Source organism: Littorina saxatilis, linkage group LG3 (genome assembly GCF_037325665.1).
Source record: "Littorina saxatilis isolate snail1 linkage group LG3, US_GU_Lsax_2.0, whole genome shotgun sequence".
Classification (NCBI taxonomy): domain Eukaryota; kingdom Metazoa; phylum Mollusca; class Gastropoda; order Littorinimorpha; family Littorinidae; genus Littorina; species Littorina saxatilis.
The window spans coordinates 64,163,290-64,187,166 of NC_090247.1; the positions used below are offsets into that span (position 1 = coordinate 64,163,290).

Below are 23,877 nucleotides of genomic sequence, written 5' to 3' on the forward strand. Positions count from 1 at the left end.
AGGAGCTCTCTCTCTCTCTCTCTCTCTCTCTCTCTCTCTCTCTCTCTCTCTCTCTCTCTCTCTCTCTCTCTCTCTCTCTCTCTCTCTCTCTCTCTCTCTCAACAAGAAGTTGAGCCATACAATCTATGATTCGCAGTAAAAAAAAGGAACGCAAACGAATGGACCCCTTAACAGAGACAAAGAGCAAAGCCACAAATTGTAATATTACAAAAAACGACATAACAAAAGTTGATGTAGAGAAAATGTTCAAGCCAATTTCACAAAAAAGAGCAAACGAAAACTTGTGATGCACAACGGGGAAAAAAGAAAAGTTGAAATCCTTTACGATTTCGACAACAATCTGGGCAAGGCAGTTTGAGGACACTCTCTCTCTCTCTCCCCCAAACGTGTGATTGTTGAAAAGAAAGAGAACATACACGTTTCCGTTGGTGTGGAAAAGGAATTGGAAATATTATTATTCTGTTTCCCTTGTGGCACGCACCGGTAGTGTTGATACCTTTTGAAAGTGTTACCATCACTAAAAATGAAGAACGGGCAATCTCTCGTTCTCTGATGAATGCATTGCCACTAAAATTGCACAATGAATGGTGGTAACAATTCCGAGCCAAAAGTTGTAAGATGTGATGTACAAAACTAAACAACAAAAGTCTATCTGTCTCTCTCTCTCTCTCTCTCTCTCTCTCTCTCTCTCTCTCTCTCTCTATCTCTCTCTCTCTCTATCTCTCTCTCTCTCTCTATCTCTCTCTCTCTCTCAACAAGAAGTTGAGCCATACAATCTATGATTCGCAGTAAAAAAAGGAACGCAAACGAATGGACCCCTTAACAGAGACAAAGAGCAAAGCCACAAATTGTAATATTACAAAAAACGACATAACAAAAGTTGATGTAGAGAAAATGTTCAAGCCAATTTCACAAAAAAGAGCAAACGAAAACTTGTGATGCACAACGGGGAAAAAAGAAAAGTTGAAATCCTTTACGATTTCGACAACAATCTGGGCAAGGCAGTTTGAGGACACTCTCTCTCTCTCTCCCCCAAACGTGTGATTGTTGAAAAGAAAGAGAACATACACGTTTCCGTTGGTGTGGAAAAGGAATTGGAAATATTATTATTCTGTTTCCCTTGTGGCACGCACCCGTAGTGTTGATACCTTTTGAAAGTGTTACCATCACTAAAAATGAAGAACGGGCAATCTCTCGTTCTCTGATGAATGCATTGCCACTAAAATTGCACAATGAATGGTGGTAACAATTTCGAGCCAAAAGTTGTAAGATGTGATGTACAAAACTAAACAACAAAAGTTTAGTCGTAGGAGCCCTGGGAAAATAACACTCCCCTTCCGAGATTGCAGTGTTTCTTTCCTGGGAATAATACACTCCCAGTCTTTTTATCCTGGAAGTCTTTTATGCCTCCTACACCAGGCAGAAAAATGTGGTTGAAAATGGGATGGAGAAGAAAAAGGAGGGAAATCAGTGTGGACTGAGACGAAACAAGAGCAACTCACTCAAGAAATTCAAAACAAAAATAAACCTCGAAACGAAAACCAGAATGAAAGGAAAACCTCAAAATTGGAAACAAAAAGAGAAAGAAGAGAGAAATCAAGAGGAAGTCTTCTTTTCCCCGTTATTTTTGTGTAGATGTCTCATTTTGTTGTGGCTTTAAGTACGATGCTCAAAAGGTGCTGTGCACAATATAGACATATATGATTCTGACTTCTCTTCTTTTTGTGTGTGTGTGTGTTGGCCCAACTCGCTTCAAAGAATTTTAAAATAAAGATGAACAATGATAAACCTCGAAACAAAACAAAAAACAAGAATCGGAAAGGGAAAAACCCACAACATTTGAAACAAAAAGAGAAAGACATTACAAGTGGAAGGCCGGGGGTTCCTGTTACTCTGATCGGAAAAAAAGATAGAACAAAACGATTATGTGTGGACTATTATGGGCGTACGTCTAAACGACAAAACAGTGTCAGATGATGCCTATCCTCTCCCAAGAATTGACACACTTGTCTTGACGCACTTCCCTTCCTCCTTTTTTCTTCTTCCAAAATCAACCTCACAAAAACACACACCTGAAAAACTAGAATTATGACAAACGAGTCAGGGAGGAGGAGGAAAAAAAGAGAGAACTCCAGAATTTCACATTTCATGCGCGGCACTGCAATCGAGTTTTTTTTTAGTTTTCAGCCCCAGTAGCGCCAAGCTTTTACTTTTACTACTTCGCGGCTGAAGGCTACCCGCTGCTGTTTGTAATTATAATGATGAGTCACGCCCGAGCGCCGCATCAACTCCAGAATTATTTCGCATCTCCCCTTCATGCGCGGCACTGCAATCGATCGAGGTTTTCAGCCCGGCCAAGCTTTTACTATTATTACTACTACTACTACTACTACTACTACGGCTGGACGCTACCCACGGCTGTTTGTAATAATAATGATGAGTCACGCCCGCCCTGCTGCTATACAGACAATCTCCCACTTTTTTGTTGGCTTTCTTTTTTTCTTTCTCCTCCTCCAACCGGCCCCGGTGAGATATATGTGGAACAAAAATAAACCTCCTCCTCGTCGTCGTTGTTGAAAATCAGTAGAATTTTTTCTGATTTGATCGAATAGTTTCTGGAAGATGATATGAGGCCCCAAAGTGGGAGATATGTTTCCGTTTTAAAAAGTGAACGTGCAAGCATATAACTTGTTCCTGTTTAGGGAGGGAAAGAATCAGCAGGAACGATTCTTAGAGCAATGGGAACATGAAAGTTTACACAATATTCGAAAAGATTCTTCACTGACGTTGGAACGGGGGCCCAGGGTGAACGCGGAATTCTTCAGAATAGTATTCAACTGACGACGTGGCGATTGTTTTTCCCCCGTGAAGTCAAGCCAGCAACGACTGGAGACGGAGAGATGCGAAATAATTCTGAAGTTGTTGCGGCGCGGCGGGCGTGACTCATCATTGTTATTACAAACAGTAGTGGGTCAGCCTCCAGCCATAGTAGTAATAGTAAAAGCTTGGCGCTACTGGGGTTGAAAACTAAAAAAATCGATTGCAGTGCCGCGCATGAAGGGGAGATGTAACATTCTGGAGTTCTCTCTTTTTTTTTCTCCTCCTCCCTGATTCTTTTTCTCTGTGGTAACGCAGCAGCAGTGTTGATATAAACAAAAAAACAGAATATGTTTACCGTTCATTATTTCTGTGGTGAAGAACAAACAAAAAAAGAGCAGAAACGATTCTTAGATTCACACAAGGGAGAAAAGATCGGGATGAATTTTTCCCTAAAAACTATATAGTTTCTGTTCGGGTGAAATAAAGAACTGGGAGGGAATATTCTTTCCTCTGTGGCACGCAACAACAACCGAGTGTGGATAAAACAGACTTCAGCAAAACGGTGGTACAGATTTACTGACTTGATCGAATATTACTTTCTGGAAGATGATATGAGGCCCCACAGTGGGAGATATGTTTCCGTTTTAAAAAGGCGAACGTGCAAGCATATAACTTGTTCCTGTTTAGGGAGGGAAAGAATCAGCAGGAACGATTCTTAGAGCAACGCGAACATGACCCCGTGCGGCTTGGAAAGTTAGGAGAAAAAAAAGAGTGAAGGGGTTTACAAAATTCGAAAAGATTCTTCACTGTCGTAGGGTAGTAGAAAGAACACAGAATTCTTCAGAATAGTATTCAACTGACGACGTGGCGTTTGTTTTCCCCTCTGAAGCCAAGCCAGCAACGACTGAATATTCGTGTATAGCCTTGATTTTACTCTCTCTCTCTCTCTCTCTCCCTCTCTCTCTCTCTCTCTCTCTCTCTCCCCCTCTCTCTCTCTCTCTCTCTCTCTCTTTCAATCTATATCTCTGTGTCTAGTTCTGTTTGTTTGTCTCGTTTCATTTTGTTGCCGTCTCAGTGTTAACCTCTTACTCAAAACCACAACGAAATTGCGCTGGTTTGGTGTGATACAAGACAAAACCGTATTCCTCTAACATTCATTTATAAAATAAGGCGAACAGTACAATCTGCATCCCCGTGAAAAGAAAAAAAACAAAATCTTTTTTTTTTCTCTCGAGAATGATAACCATTAATAGAAGCTGCACATTAGTTAGCTTATTTTTGCCTTGCTTGCCAATATGCTTCCAAGGTGCCAGCTTATTTTTGCCTTGCTTGCCAATATGCTTCCAAGGTGCCAGTGAGCGGAAAGTTTAGCTGGAATGCGGGAAGGTCTGGCACTCTTTCGGCTGCGCTACCGCGGATCTAATCTCGTGAGCGGCCTGCTACGAGCACGCTATTGTTGTTACACGATCGATACCCTCAACGGGCTGATACTTTCAATCTGCGGCCGGGAGAAACACACTTTGCCTTTTTGTTTGTTTGTTTTCATAAAATAATCTTCCCATTCATGTTTGTCTTGTGCACGTTTAAGACCAAGTGATTGATTTGTGTGAATTACAGGCATTCCCTTTGCTATATAAATTATACATTGCATGCGAGCCGAGGATGTGCGTGGTGACTGGCCTTTCTCTTTTATTTGATCACGGTGAAAATGCACACACACATTCACACACACACACACACACTCTCACTCCCTCTCTCTCTCTCTTTCTTTCTCTTTCTTACACACACACACACACACACACACACACACACACACACACACACACACACACACACACAAACAGTAACACTAACACATGTGCACAAAATGAACACACACACACCGCGCGAGAGAAAAAGACGTCAAAGACTTTTAACCGTGACGTAATCTTTTTATGACGCTATATTTCTCGTCAATGTGTGACGAGTTCCCGCCAAGTCGGTTTTTTTGTGGTTTATTTCGCATTTAGGTCCCAGGTAACATTATGAAGTATGATACGATCAATCGGACCTACTATTATCAAGTTAGTGTATCAAGTTTTGAACGAACTGCGCCCAGTAGTTTCCCAGCAATAAGCTGTTAAGTGGAGACAGACACACAATTAAAGTCTGCTGAGCCATTGTACTAGCGTACTCGGGGATAAAACAGACTTCAGCAGAACGGGTGGTACAGGTTTACCAATTTGATGGAATAGTAGAGTCTGGAAGATGATATGAGGTTCCAAAAAAAACTGAAAAGTGTAAGACACGAGGTGAACATGCAAGCATATAACTTGTTTCTTGGTAGTGTTCATACGGGCATTCTCTCATTCTCTGAGTAATGTAGTGCACTAAAATCGCACAGTGAATTCCGAACCAGTTGTGAGATGCAAAACAAAACAAATGTTGACTCATAGCAGCTGTGACGAGATAGTTTCAGAACGAGGGAACGAGTCTTTTCCTCCGCTGTGGGCGACACACACAAAAAAAGAGCGAAGGCAGGAACGATTCTTTGATCGAGAGAACAATGTCCCCGTTTTGAGTTGCGGCTTGGAAAGGAAAGGGAGACGGGTCCGAGGGAGACAATACTTTGCCGTTGGAACGTGACGGGACCGGTGATATCGATCAACTGGCGCGACAAATGTTGCCGCCAAGCGAGCAACGACTGAATAGTCGTGTACAGCGTTGGATTTTAGCGACAAAGGCCGGAGGAATATTCTTGTTTTTCTCTACACGGCACGCAACGGCAGTTGTAGCGTTGATAAAGTGACAGAATGTGTTTCCCGTTCATTGTTTCTGATTTGATCGAATATTAGTTTCTGGAAGATGATATGAGGCCCCACAGTGGGAGATATGTTTCCGTTTTAAAAAGTGAACGTGCAAGCTTTGTTTCTGTTTAAATTCGACAAACTGCGAAAATTTTGCTGTGTGCGATTTTAAGGGGAGAGAAAGGAGGGGGAAAAAAAGGTGTGTGTGTGAAAGAAGAATCAGTAGAAGTTAGTTTTCTACCCGCTCGGCAGAATTTGCTGGTTTTTCTTCCACCACCAGATTTCTTGGTTTTCTCTGACACGCGCGTAGGTGAAGAAAAAAGTTGCGGAGAAATTTTCTCTAACCCCACTTTTCTACCACGGCTCGGCAGACTTTGCAGTTTTTCTCAATTTTTGGTTTCTCCACCGGCTGTGTACGCGGTAGATTCGCCGCGGCGACGCCGGTGAGCGAGCTTGTCTGAAGTATTACCAGTTTTCTCGCTAAACTAACTGTGGTTGTTGTTCTCCTTTGGACAATTTCATCCGGGCCGGCTGTTGTGAGCTTTGATTTTTCTTCTTCTGCTGGCAAATTCTCTCTCTTTTTCCTTCCTCCACATAATCTATTACGGCCGGTTTTCTGTAAGTTTAAAACAAAAAGTTTACCCCACTTCCCCGCAAGACATTCCTCTCTCTCTCTCTCTCTCTCTCTCTCTCTCTCTCTTTCATTCTCTTTCTCTGAGCCGATGTGCATTAAACAAGAGAAGTTGAGCCATACTACGATTTAGACAATCTGGGATTCACACAAGGGAGAAAAGATCAAGGACGATTCTTTCCTAAAAAAACCCAAACTATACAGTTTTTGATCGGCTGAAATAAAGAACGGGGGGGGGGGGGGGGGGGGAATATTCTTTTTCTCTGTGGCACGGCACGGCACGCAACAGTAGTAGCAGCGTTGATAAAAACAGACAGAACAAGACAGAGAGACAGACAGAACAGGACAGAACAGAACAGGACAGACAGACAGAGAGGGAACTTTGAACTTTTGAACTTTGACAACACCGCGGCCGCTCGGCAGTGTTGTGTCACGCTCCAGAATACGCCGCGATTGTCAGTCCTGCCTGGCTTACCTCCCTTACTCCCCTGCGTTCTGTGACTGAGAGGACTCGTCTCATTCTATTTCTGAGTTAAAAGGTGTGTGTTCGTGTGTGTGTTTGTGTGTTCGTGTGTGTGTGTGTGTGTTCGTGTGTGTGTGTGTGTTCGTGTATGTGTTCGTGTGTGTGTGTGTGTTCGTGTGTGTGTGTGTGTTCGTGTGTGTTATTGTGTGTGTGTGTGTTATTGTGTGTGTGTGTTATTGTTTGCTGTTATAAATACACTTAAAAAAATAACCCCCACTCCGATTCGGACCCAAATTTTGAAAAACTTTGTTTTGATACAAGATTTTCTTCTCGACATAAAAAGTCACGCTGAAACCCCGTAATGTCTTAGTTAGAAAATGTGTCTTCATCGGCTCAAAATTTCATTGTAATCTATAGCGAGGGTTCTTCTGGGGTTTTCAACATGGCGGTATACTACAAACAAACACACACACACACCAAATGACCCCCCCCCCCCTTAAAATACAACCCGGGGTCTTTATTAGACGTAGGGTTTACCATCTAACAGATACTCCGATTCGGACCCAAATTTTGAAAAACTTTGTTTTGATACAAGATTTTCTTCTCGACATAAAAAGTCACGCTGAAACCCCGTAATGTCTTAGTTAGAAAATGTGTCTTCATCGGCTCAAAATTTCATTGTAATCTATAGCGAGGGTTCTTCTGGGGTTTTCAACATGGCCAAATGTGATCTCAGGCAGTGTGGGGATAGTGAAAATATAAGAGGACCATAGAACAAAGAATTTCCCACTTGGGCTATAACATATATATATATATATATATATATATATATATCCCATGACCTCCCTTCTTTGTCTCTGTTACTTCAGTATGGGTATATATGTTGTATTTTTATAGCTCAATAAATACATCATGGACTCCAAAAAATATATGATAGTGCAGATTCCGATTTGGGCAAAGGACTACTTTCCTCCCGACCTTTGACCTCGCGCCGAACAATGTGACACATTTGTATGAAGTTCTAAAATCGTATTGCACGGCTCAGAAAACCATATCAGTTGCACGCAAAAATGAATCTCAGAACTGATCTGATGTATGAGATGCAATAAGCAAAAGTTTCTTTCATTATGAAAGCAATGCAGGTCGAAAAAAACGAACATTCAACTTACAAGATAACCAGATGCTAGCGAACCAAAACAAAAACACGAGTACCCTCCCCTTGCATCGTTAGCAGACGACTTTTGAGAATCTGTCGGTAGTTTGTTTTGGTGTGCGCCTTCAGCTATCAAACATCGGCTGTTTCACGTGTTTTGCGAGCAAGTCTACTCTTTTGCCTGGCTCTGCAGTAAGTCCACATATTTTTCCGTAATCCAGTCATATTCCTTCAAAATGCAATCAATCGGCGGTGACAGACGTGTCGGTCGCGTTTTCCTCACACCCATGCCAGTTTAAGTTCATCCATGCAAACACACTCGCAAAACAGTTTATCACGTAGATACATTTCAAATAGGGAGCAAATGGTTAAATCTAAACCTACATATTTGTTCCCTAAAATTTGCTTCTCTGTCAATAAGCCTAATTACACACGTTCGAGAAAAACAACGTGGAATCAATTCTGAATCGAGTAAGCCAAATGGGTCCCAACCCCGTTTCGCCCGTTCTGCCGACCTGAAACGCAAAACAAAAGAATTGTGCGCTTCAACTAAATTAATTTCTATTCGACTTCATTACTTTCTTGCAACTTATGAACCTTTACTTAAAGCTTTTAAATGGTCTGAAAGTAGTGTTACCGCGTACTTATCGATGCACTCATTCGTTTTATTTTTTCAGCGACGGTCACTTAAGGTTGCAAAAGGGCTAAGTCTCGCTGGCAACAGTTTTACCCTGCACAGATCGCAACAGTGCCGCTAGTAGTCTACACTTTGTGTTTGATGGTAGAATGGGATATACAGATTACAACACTCGTGGTTTTTTATATGGCTTGTATTTCAGTCAAGACCCAGCGGGAATATCAATCGAGAGCCACTCGCCAGAGGCTCGTGTCTCCCGATGATATTCATCCGCTGGGTCTTGACTGAAATACAAGCCATATAAAAAACCACTCGTGTTGTAACCTATACATATATATATATATATATGTGTGTGTGTGTGTGTGTGTGTGTGTGTGTGTGTGTGTGTGCGTGTGTGGGTGTGTGTGTGTGTGTGTGTGTGTGTGTGTGTGTGTGTGAGAGAGAGAGAGTGATATGATGCTCCACAGAGTATCGATCCCTTATAACGTGTCATGGAGAACAAAGAAAGAAACACATTCGGGAAAATATTTAACAATTTCACCCACATGTTGCTGAAAATGATGAGCATGCGCACAATCAGTTCCCGTGACGTGAAGATAAACTTGAAGCTGAGGCACTTGTCGGCATCGAGGAGGCTCGTGACGTCATCAACCTCGGGCAGCTTGGTTTGGTTGGAGGCGGCGATCTTCTCCAGAACTTGCAGAGCTTCCTTCTCGCGACCCTTGGAGGCCAGCCAGCGGGGAGACTCCGGGATCAACCTTTAATTATAAGTATATACAGTCCAACCCACTTTTATGGAACTCGGATATAGCCAACATCGCTTAGGCTATAGGAAAGAACTATGTGGGCTCCGGATAAGAACAGCCTCGGATATAAGAAGTGGAAAAAAGAACCCTGCTCAACTTTCTGATAAGCTGCTTTCACTGCACGGTGAGCGTCTTCTTGAATTTGTGTTCGCTTTGGACTTCAGGGATTTTACTTGTGGAAAGAAATTCCAGCAGAGACATCCTTGTTTGACGGTTTAGTTGTTTTCGTGTCTCATTTAAGCAGAAACTCCAAATAAAGTGTGCTTACCACCAGTAGGCGAGGAGGAAGATGGATGGGACAGACAGAGCGATCTCCAGGTATCTCCAGTTCCTGATGAAGTATGTGAAGATGAGCAGGAGCAGCATTCCCAGGCACCAAGACAGCCCCATGAAGATTCCAACAAACACCCGCTTTGACGGTCCCACAATCTCCATCCCTGAAATGGAGCTTTGTTTATATATATTTCCCCCTCCCCCCAAAATGCTGCTGATCAAACGTTGGATCATGTATTCCACTCGTGGAGTCTAATGTGTGACAAACAAATGGAATGTTGACATTGAAATTAGAATCAAAGCACAATCTGTATTTTCTTATTCGGTATCGAATAAATCGAATGTGGGGGTAAAATCTGCTTCAATTGCAAGATCATGACTTGCTTTTCTCTGTCTAGATAATTGTACTTCTTGAAATTGGCAGGGAAACATTCTGTCAGGAGTTTATTTTGGCTGACGCCCGGCTGACGTCCTCCATGTAGCTGCGTCACTCACCAATGACCATGCCGTTGACCCAGAGAGCCAAGCGGGCCATACCGAGGACGAAGCGACAGACGTTGAGCGCGATGAAGTTGTCGGTGAAAGCGATACCGAAACCTCCAGCGACCAGAGCCAAGCCGCCTATGTAGAATGGTATCTTCCGACCAAACCTGGAAAGATTAAATCAGATCAGATCAATTTTTATGTCCGAGGTCAACGCGAACATATTTGTTTTGTTTTCATACAACCCTCGCACAGAACGAGGAAAGAAGCACGTACAGCAACCTACAAGTCTTTCCTCTTCTTCTTCGTTCATGGGCTGAAACCCCCACATTCACTCATGTTTTTGCAAAGCTAAATTACATCAGGCGCATGAATTAACAAAAGAAATAATTATTTATCAGACAGTTCTTGTCAGCAATAAAACGCAGACGAAATTCCCAAACTAAGGCTAAAATAACGTCATACACAAGAATAAGCAAACAAATAACTGTTTATCTGACACTACTTTTATTATATATCAGACAATACCTGTCAGCAACAAAACCGCAGACGAAAGTACCAAACAGACATCCCATCTCTGATATGAGGTTTGAACTGGCCCTCAGAACACTACGGTCACACACCACGTCAAACTGCAATCAATCAGGACAAGACATAGGCAAGGTCATTTACAGTGGACTTTCGTTTCAAAATGATTGTACACAATATCAGCCCTTCATTCATACAATAAAGGACCGTATATCCAAAAACGGACACACGCCACATTTATCTTAAACAGAGAATCTTAAACCCCATTAGGCGCAGCCAGGACTGGAACAACAAACCTCCAAAGTTGATCAAAGTTGAGGGCCAATGTCCTTAGCACCAGACCGCGCAGCGAGCGTGAGGATTTTGGTTTTGGAATGGAACTAAGTGTAAAAGCTAAGTATAGCATGTAAAAGTCATTCGAAATCTCAGCCAGTGAACTGCTTGTTTTTTTTACACGGGTAGGAGTGTGCCTCTAAAATAAAGTTCCTGATAAGTTATCTTATCGTATCTTATCTTATCTTATCTTATCTTATCTTATCCTATCGTATCTTATCTTATCTTATCTTATCCTTTTTTAAATCTTATTTCTATCTTATCTTATTTAATCTTATCTTATCGTATCTTATCTTATTCTATTTTTATCTTATTTTATCTGAGGTTGTTGTTTATTGTTTATTGTAGCTGGTCTGGAGTCGATGCAGTTGTATAAACTGCAACACTACTCGCAAGTCACGCCGTAATTGCGTCAAATATGTAAGGCCGACGTTTTGCCATAGCGCTTATATCGACAAATATAGCGCTGGAGACGCAATACAAGCATGCATACCATTTTCTAACGTTTATTTGCAAACTTACATCAGAGGCGATGGTAGTTTCAAACACAGAGTGGTCGTACACCCATTTCGTACAATCGTGTGTGTTCCTCGATGCTGAATACGATGTCTCGTTGAAACCGTCGTCCGTCGCGTTGCTCCATTTGGCGTCTTGGAAATTCGACACGATGACGTCATTGCTGACGTCACTGTAGAGGCGACATTTTGAAAACGTGCCGTCCAATTGGCGAGGCACGGACTGGTTGAGAATCGAGGCATACGATGTGTTCGTCACGTGGAAATGGTCGTTTGGGTAACCAGGAATGGCGCATCTGAAAAAAAGAGAAACATTACAATGCATGACGTGACAGGACATGACAGGACATGACAGAACTTGACAAGACATGACATGGCATAGCATGGCATGACATGATATGACATGACGTGACGTGACGTGACGTGACGTGACGTGACGTGACGTGACGCGAGGTGTGAAATAATAAAATAAAATAAGATGTCAGGTACCTTGATGGAAATCCCTTTTTTTTCGTCGAAAAAGCACACCCGTACGTAAAATTATATACATATATATATATTGCACCCATGTTCTTACCTCAACTTAAAGGGCAGCTGTCGGGTTGTGGCTCTCAAAATCTGTTCCTTAGAATGAGTTATCATGTAACTGAAACTATACTTAAAAGTTACTTGGTGATTTTGACAGCTTGATAACAAAAGTCCGAAGACTTTAGACATGCTACAATGTCTTTAATCGAAGAAAGTTTGCATTCTTGGCCGAGGCAATGCAGCCCGCTCGAAAATTACTTCCCTTGGACGCGTGACGTCAGCCGCGGAATCGGCCGGGTTGAACGGTGCTCTCTTTATGCCGTGAAATGGGCGCAATCGGGTTGTCTAGTCAAGCCCTCAAGCATACTTCACGAGTAGGTGAAGAGAAACTTAGGATGGGGTGACTTCTCCCAGGCCAAAATTTCGCAGTAAAAAACGGAGTTCACAACATGTCTTCTGTCCCGCTCCTGCTTTTGTTCCACTTGAACCCTGTTGTTACACGACACTTGAGATTGCCACAAGTTCTCAAACGTCGTATAGTTGTGTTCTTTTATTCTACGTCGCCCGTCTTCGCAGCAGCAGAAAACAACTCGTCAAATTGAGTTCGAGGATTTATTCAGCATTCAATACATACAACTGCACAACGTAGCAGAACTCAAATAGAAGCTTTTTTAACATTCAAATCGCGCTGGCATATATAGCAAATACTCAATCTCGAGAATATTCCAGACCGAACATGACACAACTACATTATACGAGCCGCGCATGGACTAAACTAGCGACATTCTCTATGACGTACATCAAAAGCGCCGACGCACTTAATCCGAACGAACGCCACGAACTCACGACTAAAACAGCATGGTAAACAACTTGTTTTGACAGGACTAGAAAGTTCACCTGCATTCTCGTCCAAGCATAAATATTGTGTTTACAAAATATAATATCGGTACTTTCCCACAAAGTACAAATAAGTCAACTACATGCAACACACAAAACTGAACCAAAGCTCAGCAACGGTAGCGTTTCCTAACATTACCCCCAACACCAGAAGAAATTTACCTAATTTCTTTCAATCATTGAAACGCTACTTGTACACATATTATGTATACATAACAGATTGAAATCCAGGTATGTACATTAGTCTGCTGGAGAATGAACACAGTTTCACTCACATACTCGGCTGAGAAAATCTGCTCCAACATTGTCTGAACCTTTGATCGATTCCACTCGCATATCAAAGTTCTGCAAGTACATCACCCACCTCATGATACGATTATTCACAAACTTCGCAGAGTTCAGGTAGGTGAGGGGTTTGTGATCAGTCTGAAGCACGAATTTCACCCCTTGGAGGTAGAGTTCAAATTTCTTGATTCCCCACACGATGGCTAAACACTCTTTCTCCATGGTCGAGTAGTTCTTCTCGGCTCCTGACAGCTTCTTGCTGGCATAGCTGACCGGAAACGGTTTACCTCCATGTTCTTGCATCAACATGGCGCCGATCCCTTCGTCCGATGCGTCTGTACGCAAGATGAACTCTTTGGCAGTATCAGGAAGGCGTAGCACCGGGTCTCGTGACATCAGGTCGCGCACAGTCTGATATGCCTTCACCTGAGCTGGTCCCCAGAGTATTCGGTTGGGGCATCCTTTCCGGGTCATGTCCGACAAAGGCGCCGTTATGGCGGCGAAGTTTGGAATGAACTCTCTGTAGTACCCAGCCAATCCAAGGAAGGATCGCACCTGCTTCTTGGTTTCAGGACGTGGCGCATTGAGGATCTTGGTGACGTTTTCCAACAAAAGCCCCTTTTGACCTTCCTTCAGTGAATTACCTATGAAGTCAACGTTGTCGGTCCCCAAAATGCACTTGATGGGTCTCACGGTCAGATTGGCTTTTGTCAGGCGGGAAAACAGTTCCCTCAAAGTCTCCAGATGCTCCGCAAAGGTCTCCGTGTGGACTAGCAGATCATCCCAGTAGTACACAACATTCTTCATTCCTTTGAGCATTTTTCGCATTCCCCTCTTCAGGGTAGCACCACTGTTCATGACCATGCCAAAAGGCATCCGCAGGCACTCATACGTTCCGTCTGGAGTTGCAAAGGCGGTCTTTGGTATGTCCTCTTCGCGCACAGGAATCTGCCAATATCCCTTGCTGAGATCAATCTTCGAGAAGATCTTATTGCCGGTTAACTGTCGGAATAGATCAGTTGCCGTCGGCATTGGTTCAGGGTCAAACACGGTGATCTTATTGACTTTCCTGAAGTCAATGCATACCCTGTTTGTGCCGTCTTTCTTCTTGACAACAACAACGGGAGATGAGTAAGGGGATGATGACTCACGGATGACCCCCATCTTCAACATGTTGTCGATGTCCTTCTTCAAGGATTCCCGAGCCTGAAACGGGATAGGGTATGGTTTTGAGCGAACAGGAACGTCAGATGTGAGGTGGACTTCATGTTCGACCAAGGACGTAGAGCCTGGAACATCAGAGAACCTATGGGTGAAGTCGCCCATAAAATCATGCAGCTCCTTCTGCTGATCTTCTGTCAGGTCAGGTCCTAGCTTGACGTCATCCACTCCCTCTTTCTTGTGGAGGTCTCCCAACTCCAGTAGTTCCTCACCATCGAACTCGTCTAGTTCGGCTGGTTCTTCCACACTTGCTGCGACCTGTACTGCTTCCGGAGGTATCTCCACATACAGTTTCAGGAGGTTAGCGTGGTAGATCTTGGACTTCTTGCCGACATTCACCTTGTAGTCGTTGATCCCTACCACGGCCTCAACCTCGTATGGGCCTTTCCACTGCATCAGTAGTTTGTTGTGATCAGTGGGAAGCAGTATCAGCACTTTGTTACCTGGTGTAAACTTCCTGTTTACGGCTTTGCGGTCGTAGTAGTGCTTTCCGCTATCCTGAGACTTTCTCAAGTTTTCTCTCGCAATCTCGAGAGTCTCCTCCAGTTTCTCTCGCAACTCGAACACGTACTGGTAACTGTTCTTCACTTCAGGTGTGTCCACATCTTTCGTCCACAATTCCTTTAGTATTTGCATCGGACCTCTCACGGTCCGCCCGTACATCAGCTCGAACGGGGAGAATCCAGTGGACTCTTGTGGCACCTCCCTGTATGCAAATAGCAAGGCATTGATGTAGCGATGCCACTGCCTTGGCTGCTCACTGCATAGTTTCTTCAGCGTGGACTTCAGCGTCGCATTGAATTTTTCGACCAGCCCATTGCACATCGGGTGATAAGGTGTCGTAGTCAAGTGACGAATGCTCAGCAGCCTGTTGACCTCTTCCATGCATTCAGAGACAAACTGTGTCCCCAGGTCTGTGAGGATCTCTTCAGGAACCCCAATTCTGCTGAAAATGTCCACAAGTGCCTCGGCAACAGTCTCGGTGTCAATTTTCTTCAGAGGCACGGCTTCTGGGTACCTGGTTGCATAGTCTACCAGGGTCAGTACCCAACGATGACCCCCCAGCCAGCATGATTCTGCGTGACGCATGCGTTATTTCTGCGTTTTTCATGCGGGGATGCGTACGGCCTCGTGACACCTTCGCTTCGCGCGCGTTACTTTTCGCCAACTTTTACGCAGATTGTCGCATTCGAAACGACTTCACCACGCAGTGTTTAGCACGCATGGATTCAATGAAAAGGTGATTGCAATTTTTGTTTTTCCTAATTTTATACCGTGGGTTTATGCATTTACTTCATGAAATAATTTATTATATTTTATGTTATTAAAAAATATTTACTTTTAAATTTTGGTTATGAATAGTTATTCTTCTTCAAAAACTTCTTTTGTTTTTTTTTAGAAAAAAAATTGCATAAAAACTTTCAATCCGTTATTTTTCAGTTTATCTTAAGACAGTTTCGGTTAAAAAAAAATGCATTTAAAAGTTTAATAAAAATATTTTTATTTTATGTAATGGTTTTCCCATTTAATTTTTATTTAATCATTTTGTTATTACCAACATTTATTTGCTTAATTGTTATCCTGATTATTTTTATCTTAAAATAAATATGATTATTTTAATTTGTATTATCATTATAATGTATTTAGCATGTAATATAATTATTGTAATGGGGATTTGGTATTGTTGTAGGAATCAGCTTTCCACAAAATAATGTCGTGGAAAAATCTAGGCAAAGCATAATAAAAATATTATATGAACAGAAAAGATAACTGAAATCTATATGAACACCCATAACAAAACGATAAAAACATTTAAAAAATTCAGATTAAACAAAAAAATGTAAACTAAAGTAACTTTGAAACTAATTATCTACTCAAAATAAAGGCTGATGTTAATGGTTACATAAAATTTGTTCTCAGCATATTTTCATTTTATTTTATTTTGCTTTGGAAGAAAATCTCTATGAAAGTTCAATTTCAGGGGAGACAGTTACCTTGACTGAAAAGAGCAATTTATTGAAGTTATTTCCCTTGTCTGTCAGAAAATCAGACAATCTCCAACTTCCTGTTGGCAAGAAGTCTGTCAAATCCACATTGTATCGGCGTTTTTTTGCTTTTTCTTCATATTGACTTGTATTTTTGACTTGCTTATTGGATGCAAGGTAATCTTATCCTTCTCTCTGAAATGAAGATTGACTTCTTTCAAGAATAGGTAAGTTGATCAACTGAAGGAAAGATTTGGGAATTTGAATTTTTGATAGCTCGCGGCTTCGGCTTCCGAGTTTGATGGCAGAGAGAATTTCTCACACTTTCGATTTTTTTTTCGCCTAGAAGAACACTGTTCTATTCATTCATGTTTATTTTGTCTGAAAGATGGATGAATGAACTAACTTTTCCAAAAACATAAAGTTGATTGATGCAGTGGTTTGTTTTTAAGGAGTTGTGGAAGAGTGAAAATACCACCCGAATCCCGATTCGCGGGTCGCTCACGGCACCATAAAAACTGAATTTTCGTTTATCATTTTATGTCTCATTGTCTGTTTCTTGGTGAACTTTGGTTGGTTCCTAATCTGGTCGAGTCATTGCGGCAGCAGTTGTCAGGAGCTTTAGTAGTAATACTAATAGGCTCTTCATATATCTGTTTTTTTTATTTGTATCTTTTTATTTTTCCACAGATGTTCAACTTTCAGTTCCGCATACTGACATAGACTCATAGTCATAGTGGAATATTCTGTGTCTGAGTCTCGGAAAAGAGAAAAATTACCCTTGTTCCCGAGGCATGCATAGACTAGAGAGGCAGGCAGAGGCTGTGTCAGCGTGTGCAGTGATAAAGTTGAAAAACAGATTTTTTTGAAATAAAAATAAAAAATACATCACAGAGAAAATAAATATACTAATTTAGTGAAATTGAGATGCTTATATTTAATAATTAATATTCCAGTTTTGATGTTTGCATGTTACTGTTACTGTTAGGTTTGGGAATCAATGTGATCCTATTTAACTTCCAAGTATTTATTTTTTCAGAAAGCTTTGACTTGAGTATGACGGTGCTCACTGCTTGTTTGAACTGAAGGTGAAGAAAGCTGAGATGGACAGTGACCTTAACACCGCCACCGATGCCAGTAACGCAGACTGTCGTTCCGTCCCGGCAAGGTGAAGATGAACAGGTATGGCTCGATAGCAATGAGTGTCTCATTCAGAGTCATTGATAGTGACACTGACAGCGTCTTTTTGTTCTGTGACTTTGGCTTATTTTGTGTTTTATTCTTTTACTTTTAGTTATAACCAGATGTGTCAAACAAATTCAGCTGATCTCTTTTACTGTTTTAGTGAAACAAATGTATTGTTTCCAGCAAAGGGAAAAAAAATCGGGTGGGGGCGGTTGGTCGATTTTATTTTTATATTTAAATTTTTATTTTATTTTAATAGTTTTATTGATGTTTGTTTTTAATTAACACAGGCATCTCATTGATGAGAAAGTGTGAACTGTGTCCGCGGGATGCCAGAGAAGAGTAACTTTTCATCCAAAGTCTGCAAAATTGAATTTAAAATTTAACCTTTTTGATGAATATTTTTGAATGAATACAAAAAGTTCTAGTGTTTGGAGGAAAAGTTAAGGTCAGTTCAACTTTAAACAAGGATTTTTAGTGTGTGTTTGTTCTTCTGTCTAAAAAAAAAAATAAAAAAAAATCTGCTTGAAGTAAATACACACAAAAATTTTCATCTCCAACTGCTGAGTCCCTACATCTTTTTACCCCATCAAATGCCACTCTGTATGCCCCTTTAAAAATTGATTGCAATATATATATTCCTCATCTTCTCCTGAATTCAAAAATATAGAGATGTCACGTTTACTTTGAACATTTGCTCAGCTCAGATTGTTTTTTAGTGCTGATGGTTTCTTTTCAGGCCGACAGATTGTCTAAAATATGTATTGCTTCATGTAAATGACTTTTTGTTCTTCTTTTCTTCCATTCAGCGGACACAAGACTACGAGCAGAGCAGAGCGGCAAGATAAACATCAGTTCTTGCTGCTGGAGAAGGTTCTACAGGAGCAGATGGACCTGATGCGACTAATTTAGTAATTGGTTGCCAAAGAATCATGGTGGAGCCAGAGCCTGTGCTACTGTTCGATGGAGTCATCTTTTTACTGTTGAGTGTGGAAGATGTTGAAGGCACATGATGGATCTGTCGAAGGAGTGATCACTGGTAGGTGGCTTTGAATGCTATTGTTGAAGCAGACCAGTCATGCCTGTGCTATTTTCCCCAGATAACTGTAGCAAGATCTTGTGAGAGTGACATGTTATTGTTAGACGCTCTTTAGGCTTTAAATGTTACCTTGAGTGTGTGCTTTTTGGAGGATGCCAGATGTCATCACGGTTCACGGGTGTATCTTAACTGTTCATCAGTTCTCAGTCATGACCAGTTTCCCATTATCCTGGGAATTCATGCAAGGTTTATGCGTATTGGTCACATTTGTGAATTTAACCAACACATTTTGATGATAAAACTATGCTTATGGGTACGCACAATGATGGGCCTCTTTTTCTCATGTGGGGTGCGGAAAATGCATGCACCACTTTGTTTTCTGTGATCATTGCATCTGTGAGAAATAATGCAAATATTGCTCTGTGGCCAGAGCTGCCATCTGCTAGGTATTCAGGGATGTAACAGAAATTGCTACGCTGTTTCCTCAAGTTCAAAATTGCAAGTGCTACACTCAAGCAAATAATCACAAACATGCAACAGTGCCTTCTTGTGAGTTCTGATTCTCACTTTGTGTAGGCATCGGATTATGGGTCAGAAAAAAATTGTCCACACTGAATAGTATCACGGTTGACGCTCTCTTCTAACTATGTTTGTGCTTTCCAAATGAAGGTTTGTGAGATAGTATTGAATGATTGATGCAGGTCACCTGAGGTGTGTGATTACATTTTATGACAATGCTACACTCAATCACCATTTGCTCTTCTGAAAACTTTTTTTTTTAAAGCAAGTGCGATTATTGATTTTTTGCTCCAGGTGACAGTATGATGCTTCCAGATTGAATTGTTTGTATGTGAAGAAGAGCTGTCTGAATATTTGATTTTTGGAATTCAGTTGGCTTGTTTTGTTTGTTTCAGATCCATGACCATGAGCTCGGTGTGGTTGGTGGACATGAACTAAAGACGACTACTGATGCTGTGATGACGAAGGTGTTCCATAGGCTACACGGTTGCTGACAGGGGGCTCTGGGGGAGGGCAGGGAAAGAGACCATGGTGTACGCTGCGACTAAAAGCCATCGACAGTGAGTTGTTTTTCATAATTTGTAAAATCATCCTGGTCCTTTTAGGAAGAAGATAAAATCCATGTCTACAAAACAACAAGTTATTTCTGTCTCAAATTTTGTTCTTTGGAATCAATTTTAAATTTGCCATGTTTCACATGTGAATGATAGTTGTCAAAGCTTTTACGCTTAACATTAAATTGCTAGAAGCCAAGTTCCTGAGCTCATTTGTCAGTGTCATGGATTTTCGACTACATACGAAATAAGGATGTTAGCAAACGGTATGATGTCGTCACATATGCGTCTGCACGTCACAGTGCATGTATTATGAATTTCCGAAGGCCCCCAAAGAAAAAGTCATAGTAAAGGTAACTTTAACCACTTATGACGGGTATACCAGTCATGCGCTTGTGCAGCCGCAGCGCCTTAGGACGGGTAAACCCGTCTTCTCCGTTCCGGGATTTTCCAGAAATGCTACGTCACTGCTGACACACAAATAGCAGCCAATGGTTTGGTAGGATACCTCATTCTCATGAATAAACATAAATGGTGACGCGGTTTTGCGTTTGAAGGCTATTTTCGGCCTTGTTGACAGGGTATGGGAGAGAAATCTCGACTCGTCAAAATGGCTAACGGTGACTGTCGACCGGGCCCTAGTAGGGAAAAACAAAGCCGGACTGACGCTACAGGCGGTGCAAATGATTATGGATACTGACAGGGGAAGGGGGAGATCTTCTTTCGGACAATTCGTTGGAAACAGGTAGATGACAGTGATTATAATCCTTTCTTGGAGCGAGCAAAACAGCCACCTGTGTTTGATCCACAGGCACCGGAAGATGCGCCGGGCTTATTTTTCAAAAGTTCATATTTAAACATCATTATAAGCCAAACTAATTATCATTTCCATGATTAGACACTAAAAACAGATTCTTGGTTCAATTTCCTTTAAAAACAACATAGGTTTTACTTACCTACCTACTGCCAGTTTGAAGCTAGATTTTTTTGTGAATTATTACACCCCAAACTCCAATATTCCCTGGCAGTCAGGAATGCACATACCCAAGTTTTGATTGGCAGCGAAAGGGTTAAAACAAATATTAGGGTAGGTATTTTTTTTTACTTCTCTTCTACAAGGATTACAATGTGTTGTAATTTCCTAACTCAAGTATAGTTGGTGTGTTGTAAAAGCGTATGGTGTGTATGCAAGTTTGTGTGTCTGTATGATTTTTAGCAAGTTTACAGGCGTCAGGAAATAAACTTGAGACTTTTCTCAAATCAGTGATAGTTGTTTGATGATCTAAGTTCATGTTATTTTTTGTTTTGTCATGCAGAGGCTGTTCCGTGAAGCTGTACGGGTGCCACAGGTCAAGACCTTGAAGACGGCCGTTCAAGACTGGTTTTTGGAAGCCTGTGATAAAAGAAAGAGACAACAGGCCATGGAAGAGCCTTCATGATTTGGTTTGCAGTAATTGAACTTTGTAATCTCTGTAGGCTTATTTACAATGCTAGTTGCAAAAATTTGATGAATGTAAGATTTGACTCGCCTGAGAAATTGCTAGTGAGTAATTGTATTTCACAGTTCAGGTCTGTGTGGCTGATGGGTAATGTACAGAAGAGTCTGGGGTTTTGTTGGACATTATTTAAGCTAAGCTTTAAACTTCACACTCTTCTACAGATGATGTTCAGACATGATGTACCCTTTTAGGTTGTGTCAGAAAGACAGAAGACTAAACTGGAAGTGCTCAACTACCATTACTATCAGTGGAGACGCATGGATGCATTTGAACTTTTCTTGTGGGTATCCCATACTAAAAATATAGAATACATGATTCTGGAAAAGCTGTTCAAGGGCACTTACACACTATATTCGATTTTTAATACACGACTCAAACCTTCAGGCTAAATTAAAATGAATAAAATACAAGTATAAAGAGTTCAGAAAAGAAGAAAACAAAAAGTGAACAAATAGAAAGAAAAGGTTTTAACAATTCCTTGTCATTTATGGGAGTCGAACGCAAACAACCTAGGCAGCTTGAAGGAGACAATGCATGATGCGGGTTTTTGTTGTTCTTTATTATTTTTTGGAGTTGAGTTGAGAATTTAGAAGCGAGACTAGAAATATACTTTTTTTTTTGTTGCTGTTAAAACCGTTATGATTGGATTTCTATAGATGTAAGTCTTGGTGCACCTGATAAAAATTTAGCCCTTGAATGCAGGCAGTGTAAGGTAAATGAAGCAAAGTTCTCTCCGAAACAGCAAAAAAAATGCATTTCAATTATATTGATCCTCGCCACCTTATTTTGTTTGCTGAGCAGCTGGCCGCTGGAGACTTGTCTATCATTTTGTGAGTAAGCTGCGTGTTTTACATCCATTTTGAGATGGCAAACCTATGTTTTACGCAGTCTGATAAGTTTTTTTTAATTTATGAGTTTTATGTCATGTTTTTTTTTTTAAATTTATGAGTTTATGTCATGTTGGTGTGCTTATACATATCAGTGGAGAAGGGGCATTGAATAAGTGTTTCTTTTTGATATCATTGTTCTGAATTTTGACTATTAGCTGGCATTTTACCTTTTGTTTCATTATTGTAGTTGTTACTTTTGTGTAGTGAAACTTGATAACTCACTGCTGCCCATGTCTAGGTTGTGTCAATTGTTTTTTCTTCACTGAAAGTACCACTGATTATCAATGATGACATCAGGGTTTTGTTCTGTTTTTTCTCTGGCATTTGAATTTGCTTCAAATCATTGTGAACTTTTTTTTCCATGCAAAGTTACTGGTATATGTGAATATGTTAACACACTTCAAATCAAAACCTGAAATGTCTCCTTTTTAAAAGTAATTTTTTTAATTTCTTTTATTTAAATGGTACACATTCATATGATTGTCTCCCTTTTTTTTCCTTTTTTTTTTCTCTCTCCTTCTCTTATTTTGTTTTTTTCTTTCTTATTCTTCGGTTTGTTCTTCCTTTTATCTTCTTATCCTCTTTCTCTTGCTTGTTCCTTGTCCCAGTATGCTTTCACGCCGCCCCATCTAATTATTTTGTGCTCCATCCACATCTGAATTTCGTTCAGCTGCCTTGTCCGAAATGTGTGTGGGGCACATATGTATGTTTAATGTCAATGTTCATGTTTCAAGTTCCTTGCTTTGTGAATTGCATACCAATGTTTTATGCAGTCGTGATAGATTCTAAATGTATGTGTTATCCTAGTTTGGTGTACATTGACTGGATTTCGATCCCTGGAGAATGGGCATTAACTAAGTGTTTGTTTGTGATATCATTAGTAATCTGAAGTTCAACTATTAGCTGGCTTGTAGAACTTTTTTTCTCTTTTTGTTGCTGTTCTGTATTCAAACATGTTGATACAACTCACTGCTGCCTATGCCTAGGCTGTGCCAATTATTTATTTATTTGTTTACATCAATGTGATATAGTGACGAGTGTACATCAAAATTCTCTCTTATAAGTTATACTGGATTCTTCACTGCATGTACTACGGCGTATCGATGATGACTATCAGGGTTTTGTTCTATTTATTCTTTGTTCTGCCAATTTGAATTCTGCTTTGAATAGTATTTTGATCATTTTTGTTTCCGTGCTGCTGGTATGTCAAAATGCAGTGAAATTAAAACCTGGAAGTCACAATGGCAATAAGCGAGATTCAAATCTCTCCTTTGTTTTAATTAATTTATTTGACTGCATTTTTGTTTTAGAACTTGTACATAATTATGATCATCTCTGTTATCGAACCTGCACGCTTGACCTTTGTCTTTCTGGATCAATACAATGTTGTGCACTGCCCATTATTTGTTTGTGAGTGCGTAAAGCGGTTGTGTGGTCTGCGTAAAATTGTGTAGGTCAATCGTGACATCTGCGTGGAGAGTGCGTCAAATGCGTGAGAATGCGTAAAGCAATTGTGACATCTGCGTGGAGAGTGCGTCAAATGCGTGAGAATGCGTACAGCAATTGTGACATCTGCGTGAAGAGAGCGTAAAAAGCGCGTAATGCCTGAGAATGCGTCAATAATTCGTGACATCTGCGTGGAGAGTGCGTAAGATGATCAGGACATCTGCGTCAAGAGCGCGTTAAATGCGTAAAGCAATCGTGTCGTCTGCGTGGAGAGCGCGTTAATAGCGTGAGAATGCGTAAAGCAATCGTGACGTCTGCGTGGAGAGTGCGAATTTGTCTTGGTGTCAAATAAGCGTGCGCTGGAGGTGCGTATGGTCTGCGTAATCTGAGGGAAAACGAGT

The 23,877-nt window shown here is 41.0% G+C and overlaps 1 protein-coding gene and 1 long non-coding RNA gene across 2 annotated transcripts; one reads left to right on the forward strand and one right to left on the reverse strand.

The window, feature by feature from the left end:
• Nucleotides 1-1,669: 1,669 nt before the first annotated feature.
• LOC138961274 (organic cation transporter protein-like) lies at nt 1,670-11,733 on the reverse strand. Its single transcript, XM_070332877.1, has 6 exons — nt 11,436-11,733; nt 10,581-10,684; nt 10,065-10,219; nt 9,565-9,733; nt 9,036-9,248; nt 1,670-1,679 (listed from the first exon to the last, which is right to left on the reverse strand). Exons 2-6 carry the CDS (start codon nt 10,625-10,627, stop codon nt 1,670-1,672), a joined length of 594 nt encoding a protein of 197 aa, XP_070188978.1. The 5' UTR covers nt 10,628-10,684; nt 11,436-11,733.
• A 4,475-nt stretch (nt 11,734-16,208) lies between these two features.
• Nucleotides 16,209-23,673, forward strand: LOC138962939 (uncharacterized). Its single transcript, XR_011454658.1, has 5 exons — nt 16,209-16,571; nt 17,384-17,526; nt 18,339-18,568; nt 19,483-19,647; nt 20,958-23,673. It is a non-coding gene; the product is annotated as an uncharacterized lncRNA (long non-coding RNA).
• The last annotated feature ends 204 nt before the right edge of the window (nt 23,674-23,877 follow it).

What these genes read in the sequence shown, in the direction of transcription:
- LOC138961274 (XM_070332877.1), bottom strand. Translation starts at nt 10,627, where the DNA reads ATGGGATGTCTGTTTGGTACTTTCGTCTGCGGTTTTGTTGCTGACAG. An exon ending in GGTCAACGGCATGGTCATTG is followed by an intron (nt 9,734 to 10,064) that starts GTGAGTGACGCA and finishes GCTCCATTTCAG; the next exon opens with GGATGGAGATTGTGGGACCG. An exon ending in TTCCTCCTCGCCTACTGGTG is followed by an intron (nt 9,249 to 9,564) that starts GTAAGCACACTT and finishes TTATAATTAAAG; the next exon opens with GTTGATCCCGGAGTCTCCCC.